This window comes from Hydractinia symbiolongicarpus, chromosome 6 (assembly GCF_029227915.1).
Source record: "Hydractinia symbiolongicarpus strain clone_291-10 chromosome 6, HSymV2.1, whole genome shotgun sequence".
In the NCBI taxonomy this organism is placed as follows: domain Eukaryota; kingdom Metazoa; phylum Cnidaria; class Hydrozoa; order Anthoathecata; family Hydractiniidae; genus Hydractinia; species Hydractinia symbiolongicarpus.
The window spans coordinates 12,460,999-12,484,201 of NC_079880.1; the positions used below are offsets into that span (position 1 = coordinate 12,460,999).

The window sequence follows — 23,203 nt, forward strand, 5'->3', positions numbered from 1 at the left end:
GATAAATATTCCGTATGTATATATTTATTTATATGTTCTATTTTCGAAACGACTAGAAACGAGCAGAAAACTTAACTTCAAAATCTGGCGGTAATTTTAAAACCGCAAAATAAAATTCCCTTAAGCAGTATATTTAGCATCTAAACACCATGGACTGGTCATCCATCACGAAAAGTCATTCAGTATGTCAACTGTAAAGAGATAGGTTGACGCACTATTTATGAAGGAATAGCACCATAACATTTTGTCTTTTTATATAATTGTTAGCCGTCGCTAATGTGATAACGGCTCAGGGGCCAAGAAATTCTGGGGCCAAAAATGTCACCTAGCAGAATAATAAAGAAGATTGTTCTCTACATGTCACGTACAACCAAATAATGAATACACTTTCTTATTGACATTGAAAAAAGTCCACAATGCATATTAATATTTTAGAACGGCGAAACTTCGTATATTATTTAACTCACAAACCTCAGTTCATACATATTTTAACTGTTCTAAAGTACGTTAACATTTATTCGAGTGACATACAGTATGATATAAAGAAATATCATTAAATAATATAGATATTATCATATCATGAACTAAAATAGAGAAATATATAAGAAACCCTGGAAGAAATGCCCCTGATTAATATTTAATTTAAAAAATAAGTAAAATAAAACATAAAAGAAATGTTTTTGTTTGTTCGTTTGTTTGTTTTTACCCATTACAAGAAAGATTGGACACTTTCAACTAAAAAATTAAGCAGAGTTGTCAATCAAAGAATTTGTTCATAAAAGATGCCTAATAACCAAATATAGTTCCCTAATTTACAATCTTCGTAAAGTATTGCTTGAAAAAACATAATTTTTTTAGCATTCTACTGTATTATTAGTCTCACTAAGTATTTACTATGAAACCTTTAAGACTGAAGAATTACATGAATGCGAAAAATAATCCCGTCATTCTCCTTACGCGCCTTTCTTGATGATGTAACAAAATGAAAGGGGTGCTTGAGTCGACGTGGTCAAGTTAGCCACATAAAATAAAAATTACTCGAACTTGTTTGTAGAATCACTGAAGATTGTTAAACTACCTAAACCTCTGCATAGGGAATGCGGACACTTCAGACCGCAGGTATTCGGCTGTCAATGGAGTTTCATGGTTCTCCCAGGCGTTGGGGACTGACGCAATTTCGTGCGCACTGTGCACAGAACCATTTAGCTCGCAAAAACAAAACAAACCAAAAATGCAAGGGATAGAACGGGACCAGTTGCTTCTTTGTTGAGCTGGACTCTACCGGATATGAGCTGGACAAGCATAACATGTGAAATACAATAATTAATAAGATGGCTTTTACAGCACTGAAACTTGAGAAGCATCGTTGCAATGTGTATACTCTTGAAGGAAGTAAAATTCACTGTGAAGTTGCGGTAATATATTTTCTGGTAAAATCAAGAGTGTCCAAAGATATAAGTAGCTACCTAGCTATTTTCCTAAAGCTAGTTGCGTTCTTATTTCTGTTAGCTAACTAAAGTTTAGCTAGTAATTTGGTAATTTATTCAATTAGCATTGCATAATTAACAGATCTTAATGTGTAGCTTAGCTATGCAATATTAATTTTCAATAAAATAAACCAGAGGACAACTTGTCTGATGGGTGGTGAAAACCAGAAGAGGGACTTGGACAAAGACACAGTCTGTCTTATTCTCTGTTTTATACTCCGACAGATAAAAAAAATTAAAAATATACTTTGGTTACATATTATTTAGCAGAGCAAACTTCCGGCATTGCTATTTGGCCCCGTTTGAACATATTTTGTCTCCAATTTTTTAACATTTACAATAGTACCACAAAGAGCACAGATCCCAATTATGCCAAGTGCACATTGTTGGATTTCTTGTGTGGTACCATAACCAAACACTGCCGATGGATTTGCGTCATAATACTGGGTAAACTAATCTAGGCCAGCATTCAGATTAAGCAGGTGTTATTAAAGGGTGTTGGAATGTTGTAATCATGATATTTTTTGGATATCTCCTAAAAAAACGTAACTCTCGTAAAAACAAGACTAGACTTTTCAAGGAATTCTTTTTTTATTGTCAAATCTAAAATATGTTTTAGATACTTGTAATATTTGCCAGTTAGCTACATTTTAAAGCTTTTTTGCTTGTAAGTTCTGTGTAACTAAGATGTGTACTGTGAAAGGTTTGACTGTGAAAAGTTCACTTTGTACAACAAAGGAGAGTACAAAAAAGAACATTCCGACTGTAAGAACACGTAAAATGATAAACTGTGCATACCATCTGACCATGATATAGCAACAATAAGAACTTGCAGGCCTATTAATAAAGGGAGAGTGATCACTCTTGAGTACCCAAACAATCACTTCATTATAAGAAATAAGAAACTAGCTGAGCCATTAATTGCTCCCCCAATGCCAGAAAAGCTTTGTGGTTTGTCTGGCTGGGCATTATCAATTACCTTATTCCTACTAATTTTTGTGCACACTAATTTTAGCGCATTTCCACGAAAAATTAGTACAGAATTTCATTTCAAAGGGGTGGTTCTTGAAAAATAATTATTTTCTTTAGAAAATAAAAAATTCATGATTTGATACTTTTTCCCTAACTAAAATGGTTAAAGAAACACACAATAATTAAATATATGATATATATGGACTTCTATCATACTTTTGCTGTTGGTTAATTGTGCTATTATTAAGAATCTCAATTTTCAAAAGAGCAGGAAAAGTGCATGGCAATTTGGCAGTATTTTGAATAATGTGGAAAACAACTTTTTTTGAATCTTGCATAACATAATAAATGATGATGTCATTCTTTTCAATGCGAAATTTATTAATTAGCCTTCTTCTGGTAATTTATATTTCTCAAATGTGATTAAACATGGTGCCCCTCAGGGTTGGGTTCTTGGCCTTTTAATTTCTTTAATTGATGCGCTGCATTTCATGCTAATATTCAGGGATCGAAATAACAAATGGTCATCAGTCATGCCTGACCAGAATTTGAGTTATGACTGACTATTTTTTCTCATTCTTACCCTGGTAATCGGTCACTAATTATTATATTTATATTTATCAGTGACAACTAGATGTTATTCTTACTAAGTTATAATTTTCAAGTTTTCTAGGAATAAAACAAAGTGAAGCACACCCAACAAATACTTTTTTTGGAGTGCGAGTTTATTCAATCACCACTATTTTGTTTTCGAAATTTATTGTTATTATTAAAATATTTTCCATGATTGAAAATCACGCGAATTGTTACTTTATTTTCTTACTTTTCTTACTTTTTATGTGCACCGTATTCTAATGCTGCTGTTGAAAGATTTTAATTATATCAAAATAGTGAAAACCGATTGACACAGTCTCCTTAATAAAAAAAACCTTACAGACTTGCTTCGTATTAAAATGGAAGGCTCTTCTCTGTTCCAATTTGCAGAGGAAGGATTTAGCGAGGCATTTAATCTTTGGCGGGATGCTAAGCAGCGCCGTTTCTGTGGGAAGCATACCCATAAGCCACAAAAAAAAGCGACAAAAGTTCACTAATAAATTTATTGGCACATTGTTGGAGTCATCATGAAGTAGCTCAGACGAAGACAAAGAAGATAAACAATAAATGCCTTTTCTTTTATATATAGAATTTTAGATTTTTTATAAACTTTGTCTTTGTTTTAAAACATTCTTAAACATCATCAAAAGCTTAATTGTCCTACATTAAATGATTCAACGAATATACATTAAAACTTGAACATAAATAAAAAACCTGAGTGGATCTATGCTTATCATCACCATCATCATTCTCGGCTTAACGTCCGTTTTCCATGCCAGCATGGGTTGGAAGGGGTATATTAATGACCCTCTTCCAATCTGATCTAGACTGTGTTAGATCTAAACTCAACTTCCTCTGTATAAAGTCTGTCCTTATAATCTCCTGCCAGGTCTTTCTCGGTCTGCCTCTGGGCTTTTCCCCAGGAACTATCAAGTCTCTACACTTTATTACCCAATTATCCCCTCCATTCTTTCCAAATGCCCCATCCAATTCAATCTTCTTAACTGGATAACATCTTTAGTTCTACGGATACTTAGCCTGCTTCTTAGCTCATCTGAACTCTTTCTGTCTCTCAGACTCGTGTTACACCTCCGCCTAACCATTCTCATATTATTCCTTTCTAAACGGTCAAGATCTTCCTACTTCACTGCCCATGTCTTACTACCGTACAACACAACACTTCTTTCACAGGCCTCATACAACCTACCTTTTAACTCAATTGACTCTTCTAGTCAACCAAGGAAGCAACTCTCTGAACTTTTTCCAAGCAGAACCTATCCTGCAAGTAACACTTCTTCCAACACCCCCTTCACTGCCCAACATATCACCTAAGTAACAGAAGTTTTCAACTATATCTAACGAGCCACTGTTGTACATCATTGAAGCTGGAGATACTTCATTCTCTATAATCTCACCTTTGCAACTCTTGCGTACAAACTGAATGTCAGCTCTTAACCTTCCACCAACACTACTGCACTTCTTATGTACCCAATGCTTGCAAGTCTGACAAAAAATTGAGTTACTACCAACCCCTTTCCTGCAAACTCCAGAAGACTTTGCTGTGTTCACCCTTAGCCCTTTCTCTTCTAGTCCTTTCTTCCACTTCTCAAACTTTTCAACTAATTCTTCCATCGACTCTGCTATGAGAACCAATTCATCTGCATACAATAACTGCCATAGACAACCTGTTCTGAACTCCATCGACAGCGCTTCTAAGACTAGAACAAACAACAAAGGACTAAGTACAGAACCCTAATGTACACCAACACTTACACTAAATTCATCACTAAGTGAATCGTTAATCCTGACACGACTTCTAGCATTGCTGTACATAGACTGTACCATCGTAACTAGCCACGCATCCACACCTAATTTTCTCATAGCCCACCAAATAACTTTACGTGGCACTCTATCAAAAGCTCTCACTAAATCTACAAAAGCACAATAGAGATTCTTTCGCTTTCCTAAATACTTTTCCTAAAGCTGTCTGAGTAAATATTGTATATGTAGTGCCACACCCTGGAAGAAAACCAAATTGCATCTTATCTATATCAATTCTTTCTCTAAGTAACTTATCAATCACTCTTTCAATAACTTTAATTACTTGATCAACCAAATTCAAACCTCTATAGTTACCTCTTTCTAATGCATCACCCTTGCCCTTGAAACAATTCACTATTACACTCATTCTGTCTTGATCTGCATAGCTGGCCCTTCTACAACATCATCATCAGACAAATTATTCTCATCACACTCAAACTCAGTGTTAAGCAAAATAATAATTCTTCCAAGCTACCCTTTTCCCTCCTCTGTGCTAGCCAAAACACTTTCATCATTACGTATACACTTCTCACCTACAACATCTTGATTAGTCTTCTTCATTTGCTTTGCTTAGCTATCTTGAATACCTCATTGTGTTGGTCTTCCCTTTTTAACACATCTGCAAATCTGTTTCTCTCTGCTTCTGTACGAGCACGACGCTTAGCTTCTAAGTAAATATTTTTACTACCACCTGACTTTCACTCTTTCCACAGTTTCCACTTTTCCTTTATACACTGGTCAACCTCATTATTCCACCACCAGGTCTGTCTATGTCTAGCTGGTCCTTTCATCCACCCACAAGTTTTAAATAAAAATTAATGGTTAATGTCTTAATTCTTATGTCATGATTAATGCTTAAGCATTTTTTGTGGATTCAGACCTTTCCATTAATATTGTCATTGTTATTTAAACGTGGTGCAGCATACACCATGTTTTCTTCTAATATTTTGAAAAGGTTTTTAAAAAGATTTTTACAAGAAAAATTCAACATTTTGCATTATGGTTCAAATAAATCCTACTCTAAAGTTACCATTTATCAATACATGGGGGCTTATTAAAAAGTCATTAAAAGAGAAGCCATTTACATCAGAGGTTGTTTAATTTTTATCTTGGAAACAATCCAATTTTAGCTATAACAATACTTTTCTCATTTTTAGAATTTAACTCTTGGTATTGATTTGTTGACGTATGTGTGTAAAAAACTAGATTTGATAGAAACAAACTATTTTGGACTAAAGTATAAACACCACAGCGATAGAAAGGTTGGTAGATATTAATTTTAGATAATGATATCAAATTGACAACAAGCACTGTATTGTTTTATGGATACAATATATATAACGATTCATATTTAGTACTCTTGGCTGCAAACAAATAAATTTATTGGTCGTCAGCTGCATGGAAAAGTTTACGAGCTTGACTTGCATGTAAAATATTGGCCGTCTTCACCATATATGGTAGAAATTGATATAACAAGGTACACTGTATTTTAATTTAGTTTTTTGCATTTGTATAGTTAAAAACAAAATAGACCAGACTTCAATTGTCTTTTAATTTGTTAATGTCTGATATTGATTGTTATATAGGTATCAAATGGTGTTGGAACTTCGAGAAAAACTTTTGAATGGAGAGTAAGCTTTTTGATACTTTTATCTATATGATTGAAAAGAAAAGAGTAAACTTTGCATCAATTTAAAATCACACAACATTTATAGAAGAAACTGTTTGATCTGTAAATACTTTTCTACTCACTACATAGGTTTATAGAGAGGATTTTAGCATGTGTGTGGCAAAAAGTGCACATAAGTGTAGACACGTGCTGTACTAAATTGTGATTTTTCACATGTAGTATCAATTTATGTATGTTAAGATATGAGAGCATCTCTCCTAAAAAGGGCTGAAATTCCATTTGCATTCAAGATTTGTATTCAGAAATGGTTATTAATGGTTATGTTATTTTTTCTGTAGCTTGACGTGTCCTTCACCTATTCAGGCACTTTTAGCTTCCTATCTTATGCAAGGTATAGTATATTTTACTATATATATTTATATATATATATATACTTAAACTAACAGATGAATATGTGGATTAAATGTCTGAATAGAAATCAATGTGTAAATTCAATGAAATATAAATATTATTTTGTTATTACTATCTTGCTATAGTATTGGTTTCCAACTCCCAACTAACTAACTATGTCCCAAATGGTCAATAGCAACGTCATCAATGAGCTTTCATGCGCAAAGTTTTATTTTAGAAAAAACGTCTTCTAGGGAGATTCGAACCAGCACCGCAGCAGAACATTGCTTCTAAGTGCAATGCGCTAATCAACTAGGCTATCATGACAGAACTAATTCCTTAATATTTAATATTTGGCTGACGTTTCTAACCTTCGTCTTTATCTGTCTTTTTACTTTTGAGCTGGTGTGTTAATCAAATCAAATCATTACTTTTTTACCACTGTTGCATTCATTTGAGCAAAATGAAAAAAAGGACTATTGTTTAGAACAATAAAGGAATAGGAAAAACAATAGAGAAATAAAATAATGACCTGGACAGGTTTGAATTTTGATATTCTTAAAAAAAAGCGTATATACTGTTAACCATCACATTTTTGAAATTGTTTCCTCAGTAAATTATTTTTTTTTAAATATCGCTGTTTGCCCCATTTAGCTGCTTTAAATTTGTGCAAACACAGTGACTAAATTTATTGCAACTTACCAGAGTCAATTAAGAGGATTTAAAACCTAGCATGGTTTGTGTTCACAGACCAATTAGCATACACCACTTTGGTTTTTCCAAATGTAAATTAAACAACAGAATTGTGGGTTACTATTGGGAATATATTTTAGTTCACCTTTTTAATAAAGAGATAGTTTATGCAGCTTCTGCACCTTTTTTCTTATTAAAACTAAAACAACAAACTTGCTATATCTGTTCAAGCCTTTTTTTAATAATTACCGTAATATATAATATTTTTTTCAGCTTAACCAAAAACCTAAACTTATAGTTTTGACTATATTATGCCAAAATTTATTGCTAAAAATAAATAATGCTTTTTTTAAAAAAAAAATATTCTGTTGGACTAGAGCTTTATGGTTTACTTCAATTTCAAATCGTAAAGGGACCCAACACTTGTCTGAATATTGGGCTTTGGCCTTCTTAATATTAATTAACATTAACTGTGATCTTTAATTTCAGCTGAATTTGGTGATTTTGAAGATGTAACTACTAATGATAATTATAATGATTGTATTCAAGCTAGCAAGATACAGTTTTACCCTAACCAGGTACAATAAACATGTGGTGTAATGATTGTTTCTTTCACAATGATAAAAATATTATTTGATTTTTAAGCATTTAAGCTGAAAATGCTTATCAATGTATATTCCTGAATCTTACCAGCTGATTCGTGTTATCGTTTCCAGAAATGCTAGTCTATGTAAACACAAAATAATTTCATCGATTTGATAAGCTTGATGAGCGGTAACGATTAATCGCTTCCTTAGTCTTAACAAATTTCCATGCCTGTAGTAGCTTTCATTGTAAACAGATTTGATTGATAACTAATGACTAATCTATTGTGGAATAAATAACATTTTTTTGCAAATAATGATAATGAATTTCTGAGTTATTAACTACCTAAAGAGAATTAAAGTAAAATTTGATTTTTGCGAGAACTAATTTTTATGAAGCTGGCAAGTTCTAATATTTTGTGAGATTAAATTCAACAATTTTTGGGTGAATGGGAGTTATAAAATAGAGACAGCTGAAGTTGAAGTCTCCATATTCTATCGGTAAATCATTTTTTAGAAAGGGAATAAAATCCAAACTCCTGGATTAATTTCTGCAAATTTTTTAAATAGAATGTTTTCCAATACTTTTTGCAAAAATGACAAAAACTTGCAAAATTCGCAAAAATTATTCCTCTTAAGGCAGACTTCGACAACAATTGTCAATGCTTATAGAAAAACTCCATTGCGTAGTATTTATATTCCCCTACTGTCTCAATCTGTTAACAATATCTCTCTTACTTAATAATTTTTGTTTATCACATCAATAAAAAAGTCATATTCCGATATTCTGGTTTGTTATTTGGTGAATAATAAGAACTATTTGACACACTATGAAATGATCATACTAAACCAGCTGAAATGTAAGCCTTATTTTTTATAAGACAACAATACTTAAATTATTATTTAGTTTTGTTTATTATTATTTCATTTTTGTTTTGTTTATATTAGGACAAATAGTGTATTTTGTCCTAATTATCGCAACGAAATATAACATGCATGCTGTTCATGAGCTATAGGTTAGCCTCACATCTCTATCTTGCTTCTATGTTTATCTCTTCCCTTGTTGCTGAATTATCAATATTTTTGTCATAGCAAACTGGATTCTGGGAAAAGGTGAAAGAATTTCATAGAAAACACCAGTAGGTTGTTTTGTTTTTCTATTTGTCGATCTGTACATCAACATAAAGGTCCACTCTAAACACCAATTTATGTGAATGTAATGTGTATATATATACAATGGCCCAGTTAACACAAAGACGCATTAAAGACGTCTTTTCTCGTCTCTAGCTCGTTCGGACGTCTCTCGACCAGAAAAAGACGTCTTAAAGACGTCTTTATAAGACGAGTCAAATCTCGTTCTAAAGAAACGTCTTAAAGACGTCTTTATTTGGCCTCCGTTAGACCAATTATATCTCGTTCTAAAGAAACGTTTCAAAGACGTCTTTATTTGGTCTCTGTAAGACCAGTAAAATGTCGTTCGAAAGAAACGTCTCAAAGACGTCTTCATTTGGTCTCTGTAAGACAAGTATAATCTCGTTCGAAATGAATGTCATCATTTCTTTTCGTTTTAAAGATAATTTCACAAAAACAAATAACTACGTTATTTCTTTGCCCATTTGCAATAATTGGCGTAGAAAAAAACGTTCTTGATATTTCAGAATTTTTTATACAGAGGTAGCCCAAAATTCGAATTAAATTTGTCCAAAAAAGGATACATTTTACAATGAAAACAGCGTTCGAAAGACCGCATAGAATAAACTTGTAAAGAACATCGTTCTACTTCAACAAATGTTGCATTTGACGTTTACTTTTGAAGTTAAAGGAATAATGTGCTCCATAAAACAACAAGTAAATAGCAAAGCAAAAGGCTGTTTTTACCCGAGATATGAATGGACAATGAAGAAAATATTTTGGTGATAAAAAGTAAGTATCTTAGATTTTTTTTTGTACTTTCACGGCCAGGAACATTTGTGATTTTTGGTCTTTCAAGGGGAGCTTTCATTAATACTTGGTAAAATAATACTTTAAACTAGCTGTTTCCCGTGGAAGAATCCACTGCATTCCATTTAATTTATGTAGCAGATATATGTCCATCAAAAAACAAACAATACAGCAGTGCGCATCTTACATCTGCATTATTATATAAATGACCAAAAAAATTAAAGGTTTTCAACAACTGCAGTATTTATGTGACATTTAAAATCTAAATCTACTAAAATTACTTGCTCTGACCATCTGACAAATCCGAAAATTATTCGGAAAGAAGTTTCCAAAAGCATTTCAACATACATCTCACCCATAAAATTTAAATCACTTAAAACGCCACATATATACAAAAAAGCTGATCAATGTCAAACACAAATCTCTCTCATTGTATATGTTAAAATCAGTTAGTTTATTGCAAACCCTGCCAAAGGTTGACACACAATGTGAAAAATAAACAATAAATTGTGCCTCTGACAGAATTTTTTATCTAAGGTGTAAAAAAATGGATTTGCAAGGACAAATTATAATGCAATAAAACATTATTTGATATATTGCATACAGTCCCTCCTCACCAAACTTTAGACAAAATGCCAACAAAATAACGGTGTTTAAACCTAAAATTAATAAAGTCCTTTTAGCAATTTGCATGCTGTTTTACCATCAATAAAGTAAACAAAATTTCAAATCTCACATAGTATTCTGTCACAAATTTTCATAAAATATATATATAAGTCATAATGAGTCATGTTAAACAACAGCAATCAATCTGTATATAAGTTCATTTTATGTCAATTTTTGCACCAATTTTGCAACACAAAATACAAATTCTAAATAATACTAAAATCTCTTATTTTGGTCCTTCGCATACCGACGGTCTCCCACAAAAGTTTAATCAAAATGTAAAAAATGAGAGGTAACGACAAAATCAAAGTTTGCAAAATTTAACTATTTCAGTACATATATCTACTGCATATGCCCTCTAAAACAATATTTTAATCCAAAATGCCAAAGAAAAACAGTTTGCAACAAAAATCAGTTATTTCAATAATATTGATACACTCTTTCCTCACAAAAGCTTCACAAACTGTAAAAAAAAGAATGGTTGTAGGGAGTGCTTCTGATTCAACAAAAAAAGTTTTTTTGACATATTGCATCTAGCCCTTACCCATTAAATCTTACACAAAATTTCCAAAACTATATACGATTTAGAACACATCAAATTTAAATCGAGAAGGATCAGTCATTTCGATATATTGCACGGAGTCCTCCCCAGTAAGAATTTATTAAAAATATAGAAAAACAAAGCTTGCAAGGTGTAAAATAGAATTCTTCTTCTGTGTATATATATATGGTCCTTCCTCGCAAAATTAACATAAAATGTCAAAAAGGTTCAGATATAACATCTAACACAACAAAAATCAGTTCTATCAGTATATGTCACGCCATTGTCTTCCACCAAATGTTCCCCTTAAAGTTTCACAGACACAGCCTGTAAATTAAAAACAACTAAGATCAGGTATTTTGGTCTATTTCATACCATTCTGTTCCAAATAACTTATAAAATGTAAAAATTGAGTGGTAAAACAGAAATGTTAAAAAGAAGAAAAAAATAGCTTACAAAGAGTATAAAATTGAAATCAACAAAGTAGCTCTTTTGGTGTATTAAATATAAGCCATACGCACAAAAGTTTACACTAATTGTAAGAAAATGGGTGTGTTTAGTAATTCTAAATTAAGAAAAGTCAGTTCTTTTAGCATGCTGATTAAGGTTTTTGCCCACAATTTGAAACAAATTAAATTTACATTTTAAAAATAAGTAATTTCTGAACTTTATTTTCAGAATATTTGGAGGAAAAGAACTTCGCAAACCAAAAAAACCCAGGAAAATGTTTAAAATTTTCAGGGTTAATAACGTTTGATGTGTTTTGTGGGAATATATATACTGGGAATCTTTAGTTTAAAGCTAGCATTAGCTAGCTACAGCAGCTAATAGCTAGTCACTTAAATATAAACTGGAGACTTAGCTAGGTATAAAGAACATGGCTACATATATATATATATATATATATATATATTCCTAGCTAGCTAGCTAGTTGTTGGTTGTGGTTGGCTTTTTATGATGCTAGCTATAAAACATGTCTGGCAACAATAATATAATCAAAACTGAAAATAAAACATGAAAAAACCTTACAGAACCTTGCTATGATTAATTTATAAAACCATGCTCTTCTTCAAATGTTTTTTTAAAGATTTATTTTGAATGAAAGAGTAGAGAATACTCAAAAAGAACAGCCATCTTTTTCGTAAACACAATTTCCGTTTTATGCTAGGAACTTCATTTAACAGTCCGTATGCTTTGTGAATATCTAATACCGTTTCATATGTAGCGATACCTATATATATATATATGCTAACATAGAGTTTTTTGGCATAAGGGTATATATATTTATATCGTTATTAGCAGCGGGTTATATATTTACAGCTTATGTGCGATTTCTATGCAGTACATCCCTATTTTTTTTAGTTAAATTTTAGCGTACGGCCACGTCATAAGAAAGTGACCCGTGATTTCCGTGTCGTGGACTCACAGTTTTAGTCACGCAAGGGAATTAATATATAAGACTAGCTGAATACCCGTGGGGGAATCCACTGAATCTCTCATTAAACCGATGTAAGAGATACCAATAACCACTAGAACAAAACGTCCAAAAAAATAAATATGTGCAGCAATAAAAAAATAACAATAAAAGAGAAAAAAACCCTGGGATTGAAGTTGCTCACAATCTGCGTTATATTTGTACCCGCTGAAACAGAACGCTTAAAAATATAAGCATGTCCAGCAACAAATAAAAATGCAAAAAGTTTAACAAAATCGAAGGTGGCTATCAAATCTGTTAAAACTATATACTTGCTTTGCCATACCCGAAATATAAAAGGGAAAATGGTATACCAGACATTAGAAAAAATCGATAAGTCACACAAATAAGGTTATTGCAAAGTTTCCACAACGTACAGATTCTAATGCATCATACCAAATTAGCTATTTAGTCTATTGCATATAGCAACCTTCCCAATGCGCAAACGTGCAGTGCATGATAACAATGCAGTGTTTTCGAATTGAAGAATCGAATATTATTTTAAACGGTAACGTAACAGATGTAAACATTGATTTAACTTTGTTTACATTAAGGTTTATTATAACCACATCAACCACTTCGTAGCGTTAAAAACAGTAACAACGAAAAAATACTTTCTACATTTTATATAAACTCTTCTCTATTATATACGCGCTGTATTTTATAAGAATAGTGTTTTTTTTTTCGTTTCGGCCTTCATGTTCTTAGCTTTCCCTGGTGTACTTGCCCATTGTTTTGGAGATAAAAAGGTTCAGTCATACAAATTTTTATATTAAAAGAAACAACCAAGCTTAGACATATTCTTAGGATATTCTGACCCATTGTTTAGAGTATATTCTTACAAAAAACGTTAAATATGTTCAGGCAAAGACAAAACAAATTTAACTTCATATTAAAGGGAAAGTTTAGCTGCAAGCGTGTAAACGGCTTAAAAACGTCGCTTTACATTTTAGATTCTTATAAAAATTGTGTCAAAAGAAAACGCATTTAAGCTCAGACGCAACAAGGAACTAAAAATTTAAAGGAAAAGCTGAGCTCTGAAAGTTAAAACGGTTAAAAAAAAACCTACACACCTAAACTTATCTCTTTACCAGATAAACTAAACAACACACCTGCCTTTCTTTGGCTTTCTCAGTTAGATAGCGTCTCTGGATAAAAGACCAATCAGTTTTTTACTTCGATTATTAAACTTCGCTTCATCCCAAAGAAAACAAATTGAAAATGTATAGCTAGCTACAATCAGTTCTCTTTTTGACGTTATATTATCGTACGTTTTTCTTCTTTATAACAAATATTTCTGGCAACAACATAAACTTTTTTTATTCTCGCTCGACATCAACAGTCGCTCTACAATGACAACAGTTTTGTTCTTTACTTCTTAGGTTCGAATTATCATTCGAATTCGATAGTTTTTTTAAAAGAAAGCAACTTCGGTCCCAGAACACAAAAAAGATAGAAGAAACAAATAAGCTTTAATCTAACCTCGTGATGAGTAAACCTTGTTTGAAATAACTTTTTTCAGGATTGCTTTAAAAAAGAGACAACTTTCTTCGCTTCGGTTTTCATTTTTCAGTTAATAAACTTTTTTTACGTGAGAAACGGCGCGCATATGGTAAACCGGGGGTAAAATTTAATTATTCTATCTTAAACGACCAGCGGGGCTTTTACAACAAAAAAACAAATAAAACCATTTGAAATTAAAATTAAAATTAGTTTTAATGAGTAAGGAAAAAGAGTTTTATTTTTAAAAAAAAATAAGAAAAGAGAATTAAATATTTATATAGTAACCCCCTGATTTGCGTTTTCTTTAACTTGGTAAATTTTAGCGTAACGCCACGTCGTAAGAAAGTGACCTGTGATTTGTGTGACGTGGCCTCACCGTGCGCACACACACACAAGGCGTATTAATATATAGATGCTTAGTTTTAGCTATCCATTCCGCTTCAAGTCCACGTCACACATGTTCTAAAGCTTCAGACCTATAAAGTTTGTTCTTGAAAAAAAAAGCAGTAGCTACTTTATATATTGGTGTAATGACTGAAATGCATTTTATTAAAGGGTTGTTTGGATATAACTTCAAAGAATAAACACATCATCCAACGTGCACAATATGACAGACATAATTTACAAGCAGGGCTCGGACCAAAGTGTTACTGATTGGCGAAATAAAATGACGCTGTTGTTCAAAACAACCTTCAAAGATACTAACTTTTATTGTTTATGGTCAACAATTTTAATTTTGTAGTATTAGCTACGCTGTATATTTTTTTGAATGCACGCTTCTTTATAAGCAAAACAGCAGTTTACCTTAAGGCAGCTTAGGTTATTCTGTTTTAAATGGTTTATTGTTGCTTATCTGTTGCTCATTGAACATTCATCTTTTAGAACAAGAAAAGTTTCTGAAAGTATATAATGAATTTGTTTTCGTTGTTGTTGCTTATAAAAAAGCTTGTATGTGATATTATTTTATTCTTATTAAACTGTTTATTTATATAAATGATAGAAAGATAAATTTTCTATTAAATACTTCATCATCGTTTTCTTAACCTTTTTCTTGTTTTGGTTTGTCACACCTCCATCAGAATTAAAATTACTAAAATCCTGATACGCATAGGCGAAAATTATTTGAAGCAGGCCTGCCTTGACAGTATAACGTTTGAAAGAGACTAAATAAGGACGTCTTTAAGACGTTTTGGTACTTACGGGAACGTGTCTTAAACGTCTTTAAAAAGTCTTTAACACGTCGCAAAAAGACGTCTTTTTTACGTATCTTAAAGACGTCTTTAGGCGTTACGCTTTTAGACGGGTGGGAGACGTCTTAGAGACGTCTCATCTGGTCTTTAAAAGACGTTTTAAAGACGTGTTTAAGACGTCTCGTGTTTACTGGGGGATAGATCTACGGGATTGACCTGCAAAGTCTTTCTTTGGAAAAATTAATTGAAAGAATAAAAATATCAAATTTATGTGTGTGTTTTACTTCTAGTGATCTGACACCAGCAGCTTCTGAACTATTATACTTGGAAAATGCTCGTAAAATTTCGTTATATGGTATGGAGTTACATGAAGTACTGGTAGGTTCACTATTTTCATAAGTTGGTGAAGAGAATATTTGTCGACTGGACAGGTTCACAAGTTTGCCTATTTTTTATCTGATTTAATACCATAAACAAAACATGATATTCTATCAATGTGAACCATGTTGGCTATTGAAACAGTATTTCTTAAATTTTAGTTTCGGTTTTTGTAATAAATTTTGTGGGAAGATTCTAAAACTTACAATAAACAGTTTTTCATCCATTTCCATCTTTTTTTTTCTATATCAACTTGTCAAATCCTTACATTGTGTGGCTTTGTTTTATTAGAACAATTGTTAATTTATTGCGTTCCTCCATAACAAGCTTATCTCCTCTTGATAGGATGCCGATGGTATCAGTGTTATACTTGGTGTAAACTTTAAAGGAGTTCATATTATTCAAAATGGTACCATTCTAAACAATATGTTCTGGTGAGTTGCTGTTTTTGTTTGTGCATTTTTGTTTTTACTTTTTTGTTTACTTTGTTGTTTATTTTGTTATTTACTTTGTTGTGCATAATGCTGTTTTTTTTAACCTCTTTTTGAGAATTTTAAATTTCGTTTGCATTATTTTTTTAATTTTACGAGATTTTTGTCTGTTTTCTTCACAACCTAAATCAAATGCTGATTCTTTCTATTTCGTTTCCTTTTGATCTAATAGATATCTCTGAACGCAATATAGGATAAAACGTCCAAACATAAATTCATAAACAAAATGAACAGAAATCATGGAATAAAATTATTTGATAACATGTGTACAAAACTGATTTGGTTCAGCCAGGGTCTCACTTGCATTTTTTGGATAGTTCGATATTTTCGCATCTTTGTATGATGTTTTTGGTTTTCAACGTCTTCCTTGTCGACTGCTTTTTAGAGTTTAAGATGAACTTTTAAACAATTTTTATTATAGGCCAAACATTGTTGAAGTAAAAAGTAAACGAACCAAAAAAGCTCTTTTTCTAAAGTTAAAACAGGTGAATGGAAATATTGATTTTTCCTTTTTTTTGGTCACAGTGTTAATAGCATGTTTGTTCGCATTTTTTTATTTTAAGAATTTCACATTTTATATTGAATTCATATATGTACATTTAAAACGCCTTTCTACAATCGTTAATAACTAGCAAAATATTCTATGCGTATTTCTGTGCTAAATTATAATTTTTTACTAAATTTTGTGAACGAACGAACTGTTTGTAAAAATGTGAGGAACTAAAGAGCTTACTTTCATTGCTATTTTCAGGTATTTGTACATGCTATCCAGTTGTGATGTTTGAAATAAAATTGCATTGCAAATTTTGATCTTTCGTTAAATTTAGTGGTGTTTTTTTTTCAGAGCGATTTTCACATCAAAATTGGTTTTACATCTCCAACACTTGTTGAGTGGAAGAGATTGCATCGATGTTGTCGTGATCAGTTAGCATTCTTTAAGTAAGAAAACCTTTGCTCTATTTCGAAGGTTGAAAATTTGGAATTCTAATTTGCATATATTATTTAGTATTGTAGAATTTCTTTAAAAACTGGTGAACAGTTTCCAAACATGCGTAATATATACAAAGTGTTCTCCCCACACTGTTTGCGAACTTTTTAGAGGTCACATAACTTATAAAGTCTTGAATGGCTTGTAATTTTTGACCTGCCCAAGACATTGAGAGAAAATTCTGTAAAATATGTCTCTGAAACACGCACAGTGTTAACATATACGATATTGTTTTCAGTGCTTGTATGAAACCAGAGGAAGAGTCAGAGTTTGATGATACAGACAGTGGTACCAGCAAAAATGATCCAAACATACGTTATAGGTATCGTCTTATTAAACGAAACACGCACAGCTTGATGTGGCCTTTTTATGATCTTTTTTTATTTTTATGTATTTCGGTCTGACTCCATTTTAACCAAATATTGTGTTTTTATTGTAGTCAATGTCATGGTCTTGAAAGACAATCATTTGTTCGCATCAAAAGCATGAAATTCATTCAAAACAAAAAGAAAAAACTAACGGGTATGGTTTTCTTTGTAAAATTAGTCGTAACTATTTCTGTCCACCCGCCCTTCTGCCTGTGTTGATGTCCAGTATAACTGGAGCACCATCAGGGAAGTATAGGGAACACAGGAATGTTGATAAAGTAAAAATAAATGCCTGCATAACAACTAAGGGGCGAACCACAAAATGGACTTTTTTTTCAGAGAAGATTATATTTTTGCGGTTCATTTGAATGTAGAAATTGCGACTATTGAAAATGTATTAACTCCAAACCTTTACCGTGTATATTCTCATCAATTAAGAGAATTTCTCGATAGACTCCTAAAATTCTAAAAAATCCAGCTTGATTTAAAAAACAGAAATATACGTAATCGTAATGTTATTTTATATGCACTGTAGATGGTATTTTTACTGAAAATCTTTCGCTTATTTTAGCTTGTTCGGTTTTTTTATTTTCTCCCCAATATCACTATGGCGTACAATTATAACACAAAATTACATAAGTATTTTAGCTTATGACTTGTTAAATTTTTTGGTGTTAATGTTTTGATGTCAATTTTAGAGAAAAGTAACAAGCAACGTAAACTTGAAGAAGAAGAAAGTGAAAGAAAATACGAACAAGAGATTGATGAATACAGGTATATACAGACACACCTGCACATAGCTGCACATACACTGTTGTTCTTGTTTTGCTTCTGAACATGACCGGTCCATGTAAATGATGTTTTCAGTACAAATGAATTTCTCATCTGTATTAGTTCGTCCGTGATATCATGGAGATTCTTTTATTGATATAAACTAACTTATCCACTTATTTGACGTTCACCCTGGGCGTATTTTAAAAAGGGTTTTGGCTGTCGCATGTCGCCCGATAGTAGTTATAGCATGCAAACAACGTTAATGTAAGGGAAATGCTCTTCAAAACGATAAAAGAAGGCAGTATATATTTATAAATGTCCATAGTCTTCTCTATAACGAGAGGCAATTATTTTCAATTGGTGGAGGTTCAAACCAGGATACCATCCGTTCCTGCAGAAGTATTTCGTTCTAATAGTTTTTCTTAAATTTTTAGCACACCTTTACTCTCGGAAGAAGAAACATCTTCATATGGTCTTCCATCCTCTGAGGTTTGTTGTTTTTCTATATTTTTTTTTTCATTATTACGTACAATTCTTCCAGTTTTTGGTTTGTATTTTGATAATTTTTTTTTCATTTCTCAGTTGAACTGAGATAATAGCAGGTTCTCTCGAAGATTAATATTTGCAGACATCTTTATTAGAAACTTTGTTATTGAATTTGTTAGGGGTAAGCCACTTTTTACAACAATAAGCAATTTGTTTGTGCAGTTATAAAAAGGGTTATCAAAACTAAATTTAACTGTGGAAGCAGGTAATTTGCTTTTCGCTGCACATCTCTATCATTAACACCGTTACAGAACATTTTGCTTCAGTTACGAGATTTTATTGTGAGTTACCGTTTGTTTTTAGTTACGAAACGGATTATTTTTATATGATACCGTTCACCATTACTGTAAATAATCGTTGATCATTTTTCTTTAGACGACTTCGAATAATTCAGAATCTGATCGTGGCGATATTACCATAGTAACTGATATATCTGAGGTAATAACCAAGCCAGTCTCAACAGAAAGCGTCGACACATCATCAAAAGAATACGTCGACACATCGTCAACAGAATACGACGACATCCCAACTATTAATATCGTAACTGAAGGCGGTCATATTAACAAAGAAATAACGGCAACACCTGGGTGCGACGTTGAAAATACATCATTTCAAGCTGAAAATAACGATATAGACGTAGTATCCAACGACACACAAAATGTTGCATTGCAGGAAAGAGAGGAAGAACGTCCAGTAGAGAAATGTGCAGTATCTCTCGTCGCTATAGATAATCTCGAAGCTAGCTTTGATTTGTCCTTTATTTCGTCATCAACTGAAGGAGAGTCAGTCATAGAAAACCCTGCTGTTAAAACGCAGATGCCATACAGAGAACCAATCAGTATTGAGGACGTCGGCAACAAACCATTTGTTGATGGTGTTGAAGACGCTGCAAAACAAGAAATCGATCAACCGACTTCAAATGAAACTGCACTGAAGAAAACTACACATCCAACGGTAAGAATTATTTATTTAAAGTTCAGTGTTCAGCAGTGTCTTTGTAGCCGTGTTTTCTTTCGTCGGCTTTTTGTTTGGCGTAAATTTTTTAAATGTGCGGTTGGCATTCTGTATAGCTCTCGTAACCTTGCATACACGAATTTTGATATAAGGAAACTGTTTATAAACGACTGTGTAACGGCATGCAAAAATAAGGAAACAGTGCTAAAGTTGTTTTGTGTATCTAGTAAAATTCTTTCTTCATTTAAGTTTCAGTGTTCTATTATCGATTTTTTTCTATAGCACCGATTCGAACTAAATTAAAGCGCTTGTAGAAATTATAAGCATTTCCTTGGCACTGCGCATTGAATCAGTCAATATTTTTCTAATTATTTTTACTGTGCAGTTTAACGACAAATTACTGTATTTTTTAGTGGCATTTACGTTTTTATCCAATAAGAAAAAAAGTAATTTTTAAAAGTCAGATATTTCAACTTTTTTTTCGTTATTGTATTACAGAGAGAAAAGTAATTTAAGTCAGTTAAACGAAAGTTGAATGCTAACCAATAAGTAAGGAAGGAAACAGCAGATGACTTAATCACTTCTGCCTATTCGTATCGCTTAAAAAAAATGGTTCTCCACCCTCCACATTGAACATTTTATAGAAGTTCCGAGTTATTTTATAGGTCGAGGAAGCATGCCATCCGGAGGATAACGAGACAACGGATTAAACTATTAGTGGAAAAAATTCGTGTTTGCATTGATTAAGCAAGTTAACAGCGAACAACTCGATAGGTCATGTTGTCTACAGAGAACTTTCATGCATTTACTTAAAAATATATAATATATTGTTCAAGATTATTATTTTAGATTGTAGAAAGCTAGAAAATTTTATGGAGATATTTAAGTAGAACACGGAAATAACCTTTCCATTTTATCGACATTTTATCGACATTTTTAACTTTGTAGACGGAATTTTTATAGTTTATTATTAGTTAAAAACGTATACGACGTTTGACGTTTAAAATTTGTAACACGAAATTTTGCATTGACTGTGGTTTGTGTCTATCCGTTAGAAGAGTCGCATTCCCTCTGCCCGTACTCCCTTTTTTAACGACGTCGTCTTTTAATGGCGTCGTCTTTTTAATAATGCGTCTCTTAGAGGATTGCGCCTCACCACCTTTTTCTGTATGCTTTTTTGCAAGCTAGAAATAATTTGAATTCGAATATCTGATATCTCCTATGACCTGCTTTTTAACCAGTGATTCAATCAACCTCTTTTTAACCCACTCGGTTAAAAGATTTTTCCAAGCTCTTGAAAATACGTCATCTATACTATACCCTCCCTCTCTCCGCCTCCTTTTTCTCATTTCCCCCCTCTAATCTTTTGTGATTAATTGCTTATATATATATATAAGAAAATGAATGGGGAAACAGATGCGTATAAAGAAACAAACTTACACATTGGAAAAGGGTTTTCAGAAATGAAATTTGATTTGAGTGTATTTGATATTATTTGAAATGTATATTTGTTTATTTATGTATTTACTAATTTATTTCTTGAGTAGCTACCTACCAAGCTAGATATGGCCGAGCTTGTGTATAGCACTGGGTTCTGTACACACTTCTTGTTTTGGCTTCGTGATGCATAGAAAATCGACATATTGAGTCTTGAATAATTCTTAAGGTAATTCTTTATTAACGGCTGTTTAAAATACAGACTTAAAAGATGGTGAAACAAACGCGAAACCCTCTAATAAACGAACCATTTTATAACACAACAAAGTGAAAATTTTAGATTATTTCCAATTTCGCCAAAAGTTGTTCTTAAAATTTAATTATTGCAATAAAAATTTTTATAAAAAAGTGTATGTTACAATTTCTTGTGTTTGCTAAGTGCAGCTTTTACTACATTTGCGATTATAAACGTCAAGGGTACATGTTTTTGTAATAAGGAAGTTTACGTGAAAAAAATCATTTTTTGATTAAGGCAGTTTGTGAAAATTCTCTAACTCAATCATCCTTTTCATTCCTTTGCGTTTAAAAGAAGTAGGTTTCTTTTATAATATATGATAAAGGCGTTTTTAAATTTTGTATATAGTATTTATATCTTCCGTTGTTATTAAAGTTTTACGATAAGATAAAAGAAAACACGAAGTCTTAAATTAAAAACTAATTTCGTATCTGGAGCCATATGAGCAACCATCTGCGTCCATGGATTCGTTTTATTAGGCACTGTTCGAAACAACCGAAACCGATTGACAAGTCCATATTAAAAAGAGATAACATGCTCTGGAAACGAGGTTGTGGGATGTGTGGTTCAGTTTATTGCTAAAAATGTTGTCAATTCATTAGTACCGTAATCAATTTTATTGGTTTAACGTCAAAAAAAGAATTAAAACAACTTAAAGTTGATAATTAATAAAAGTACAAGGAAATAAAAGGTTTTACTTATCAGAAAGCTATGCAAAGATATTTCTCCTAATCTCAAAAATCTTTTACGTGTCTATAAACTCCTGCTACACAACCGCGTCCCTAGGGCTTTTTTTCTTTCTGGCATAATATTTGAATTCCTTACTAGAAACACTTCAGAATTTTTCAAAAAACTCTGATCCTTCTCAGATTTTAAACCGAGCCGAACCATTCAGGCGACGTACGGGCACAGCCTCAAAATTCATCGTGTCGGAGATGCTTATATTGAAATTGCAGTCCTTGTTTCACCACATCTAAAGAAATGAAAAGACGGTAAAATGACATTTACCGCGTTTAACATTTGCCGGTAATTGTTAAAATGCGTATTTCAAACGTCTTTCTAAACTGGTCGATGAAGCTGTTCCAGAGAAGGCAGTTCAATCAACTTTTTCGCAAAATTCGTAAAATTTAATAATCTTAAAATATTAGCACTTGTCATATTCGCAAAAATTAGTTGTAGCGTGATCTTTTTTTTTGAAAAATTTCGCGAAAATTAGTTCTCGCTTAACATGAATTCTTTTGGCTTGATTTCCAAAATTTTGGAAATCAAGCTAAAGCGTGGGACAAATTGCACATAAAATGGACTTTTTTGCGCAGCAATTTCCAACGTCATTTGGAATTAAGCTTAAGGCATACATACAATAAATAAATAATACATATGAGCCGGAATGAGACGTTAGAGGATAGTTTCTCAAAAGTACATCAAAAATTTTGCAGAGTAATCACGCACGACAATGTGTGTGTGTGGAGTGGAGTGTGTCAGCAAA

At 32.2% G+C, this 23,203-nt stretch overlaps 1 protein-coding gene across 1 annotated transcript; it reads left to right on the top strand.

Annotated features, from left to right (window-relative positions):
• The first annotated feature begins 1,083 nt into the window (after positions 1-1,083).
• LOC130647031 (band 4.1-like protein 1) lies at positions 1,084-22,104 on the top strand. Its single transcript, XM_057452741.1, has 17 exons — positions 1,084-1,415; positions 6,032-6,136; positions 6,230-6,351; positions 6,461-6,505; positions 6,843-6,895; positions 8,077-8,165; positions 9,264-9,310; positions 15,777-15,864; positions 16,210-16,298; positions 16,777-16,840; positions 17,200-17,294; positions 17,582-17,665; positions 17,783-17,865; positions 18,410-18,485; positions 18,920-18,974; positions 19,407-19,985; positions 20,651-22,104. The coding sequence occupies exons 1-17, from the start codon at positions 1,332-1,334 to the stop codon at positions 20,693-20,695; spliced, it is 1,803 nt and encodes a 600-aa protein (XP_057308724.1). The 5' UTR covers positions 1,084-1,331; the 3' UTR covers positions 20,696-22,104.
• The last annotated feature ends 1,099 nt before the right edge of the window (positions 22,105-23,203 follow it).

What these genes read in the sequence shown, in the direction of transcription:
- LOC130647031 (XM_057452741.1), top strand. Translation starts at nt 1,332, where the DNA reads ATGGCTTTTACAGCACTGAAACTTGAGAAGCATCGTTGCAATGTGTAT. An exon ending in TGGAGTTACATGAAGTACTG is followed by an intron (nt 15,865 to 16,209) that starts GTAGGTTCACTA and finishes TCCTCTTGATAG; the next exon opens with GATGCCGATGGTATCAGTGT. An exon ending in ATTCTAAACAATATGTTCTG is followed by an intron (nt 16,299 to 16,776) that starts GTGAGTTGCTGT and finishes TTTTTATTATAG; the next exon opens with GCCAAACATTGTTGAAGTAA.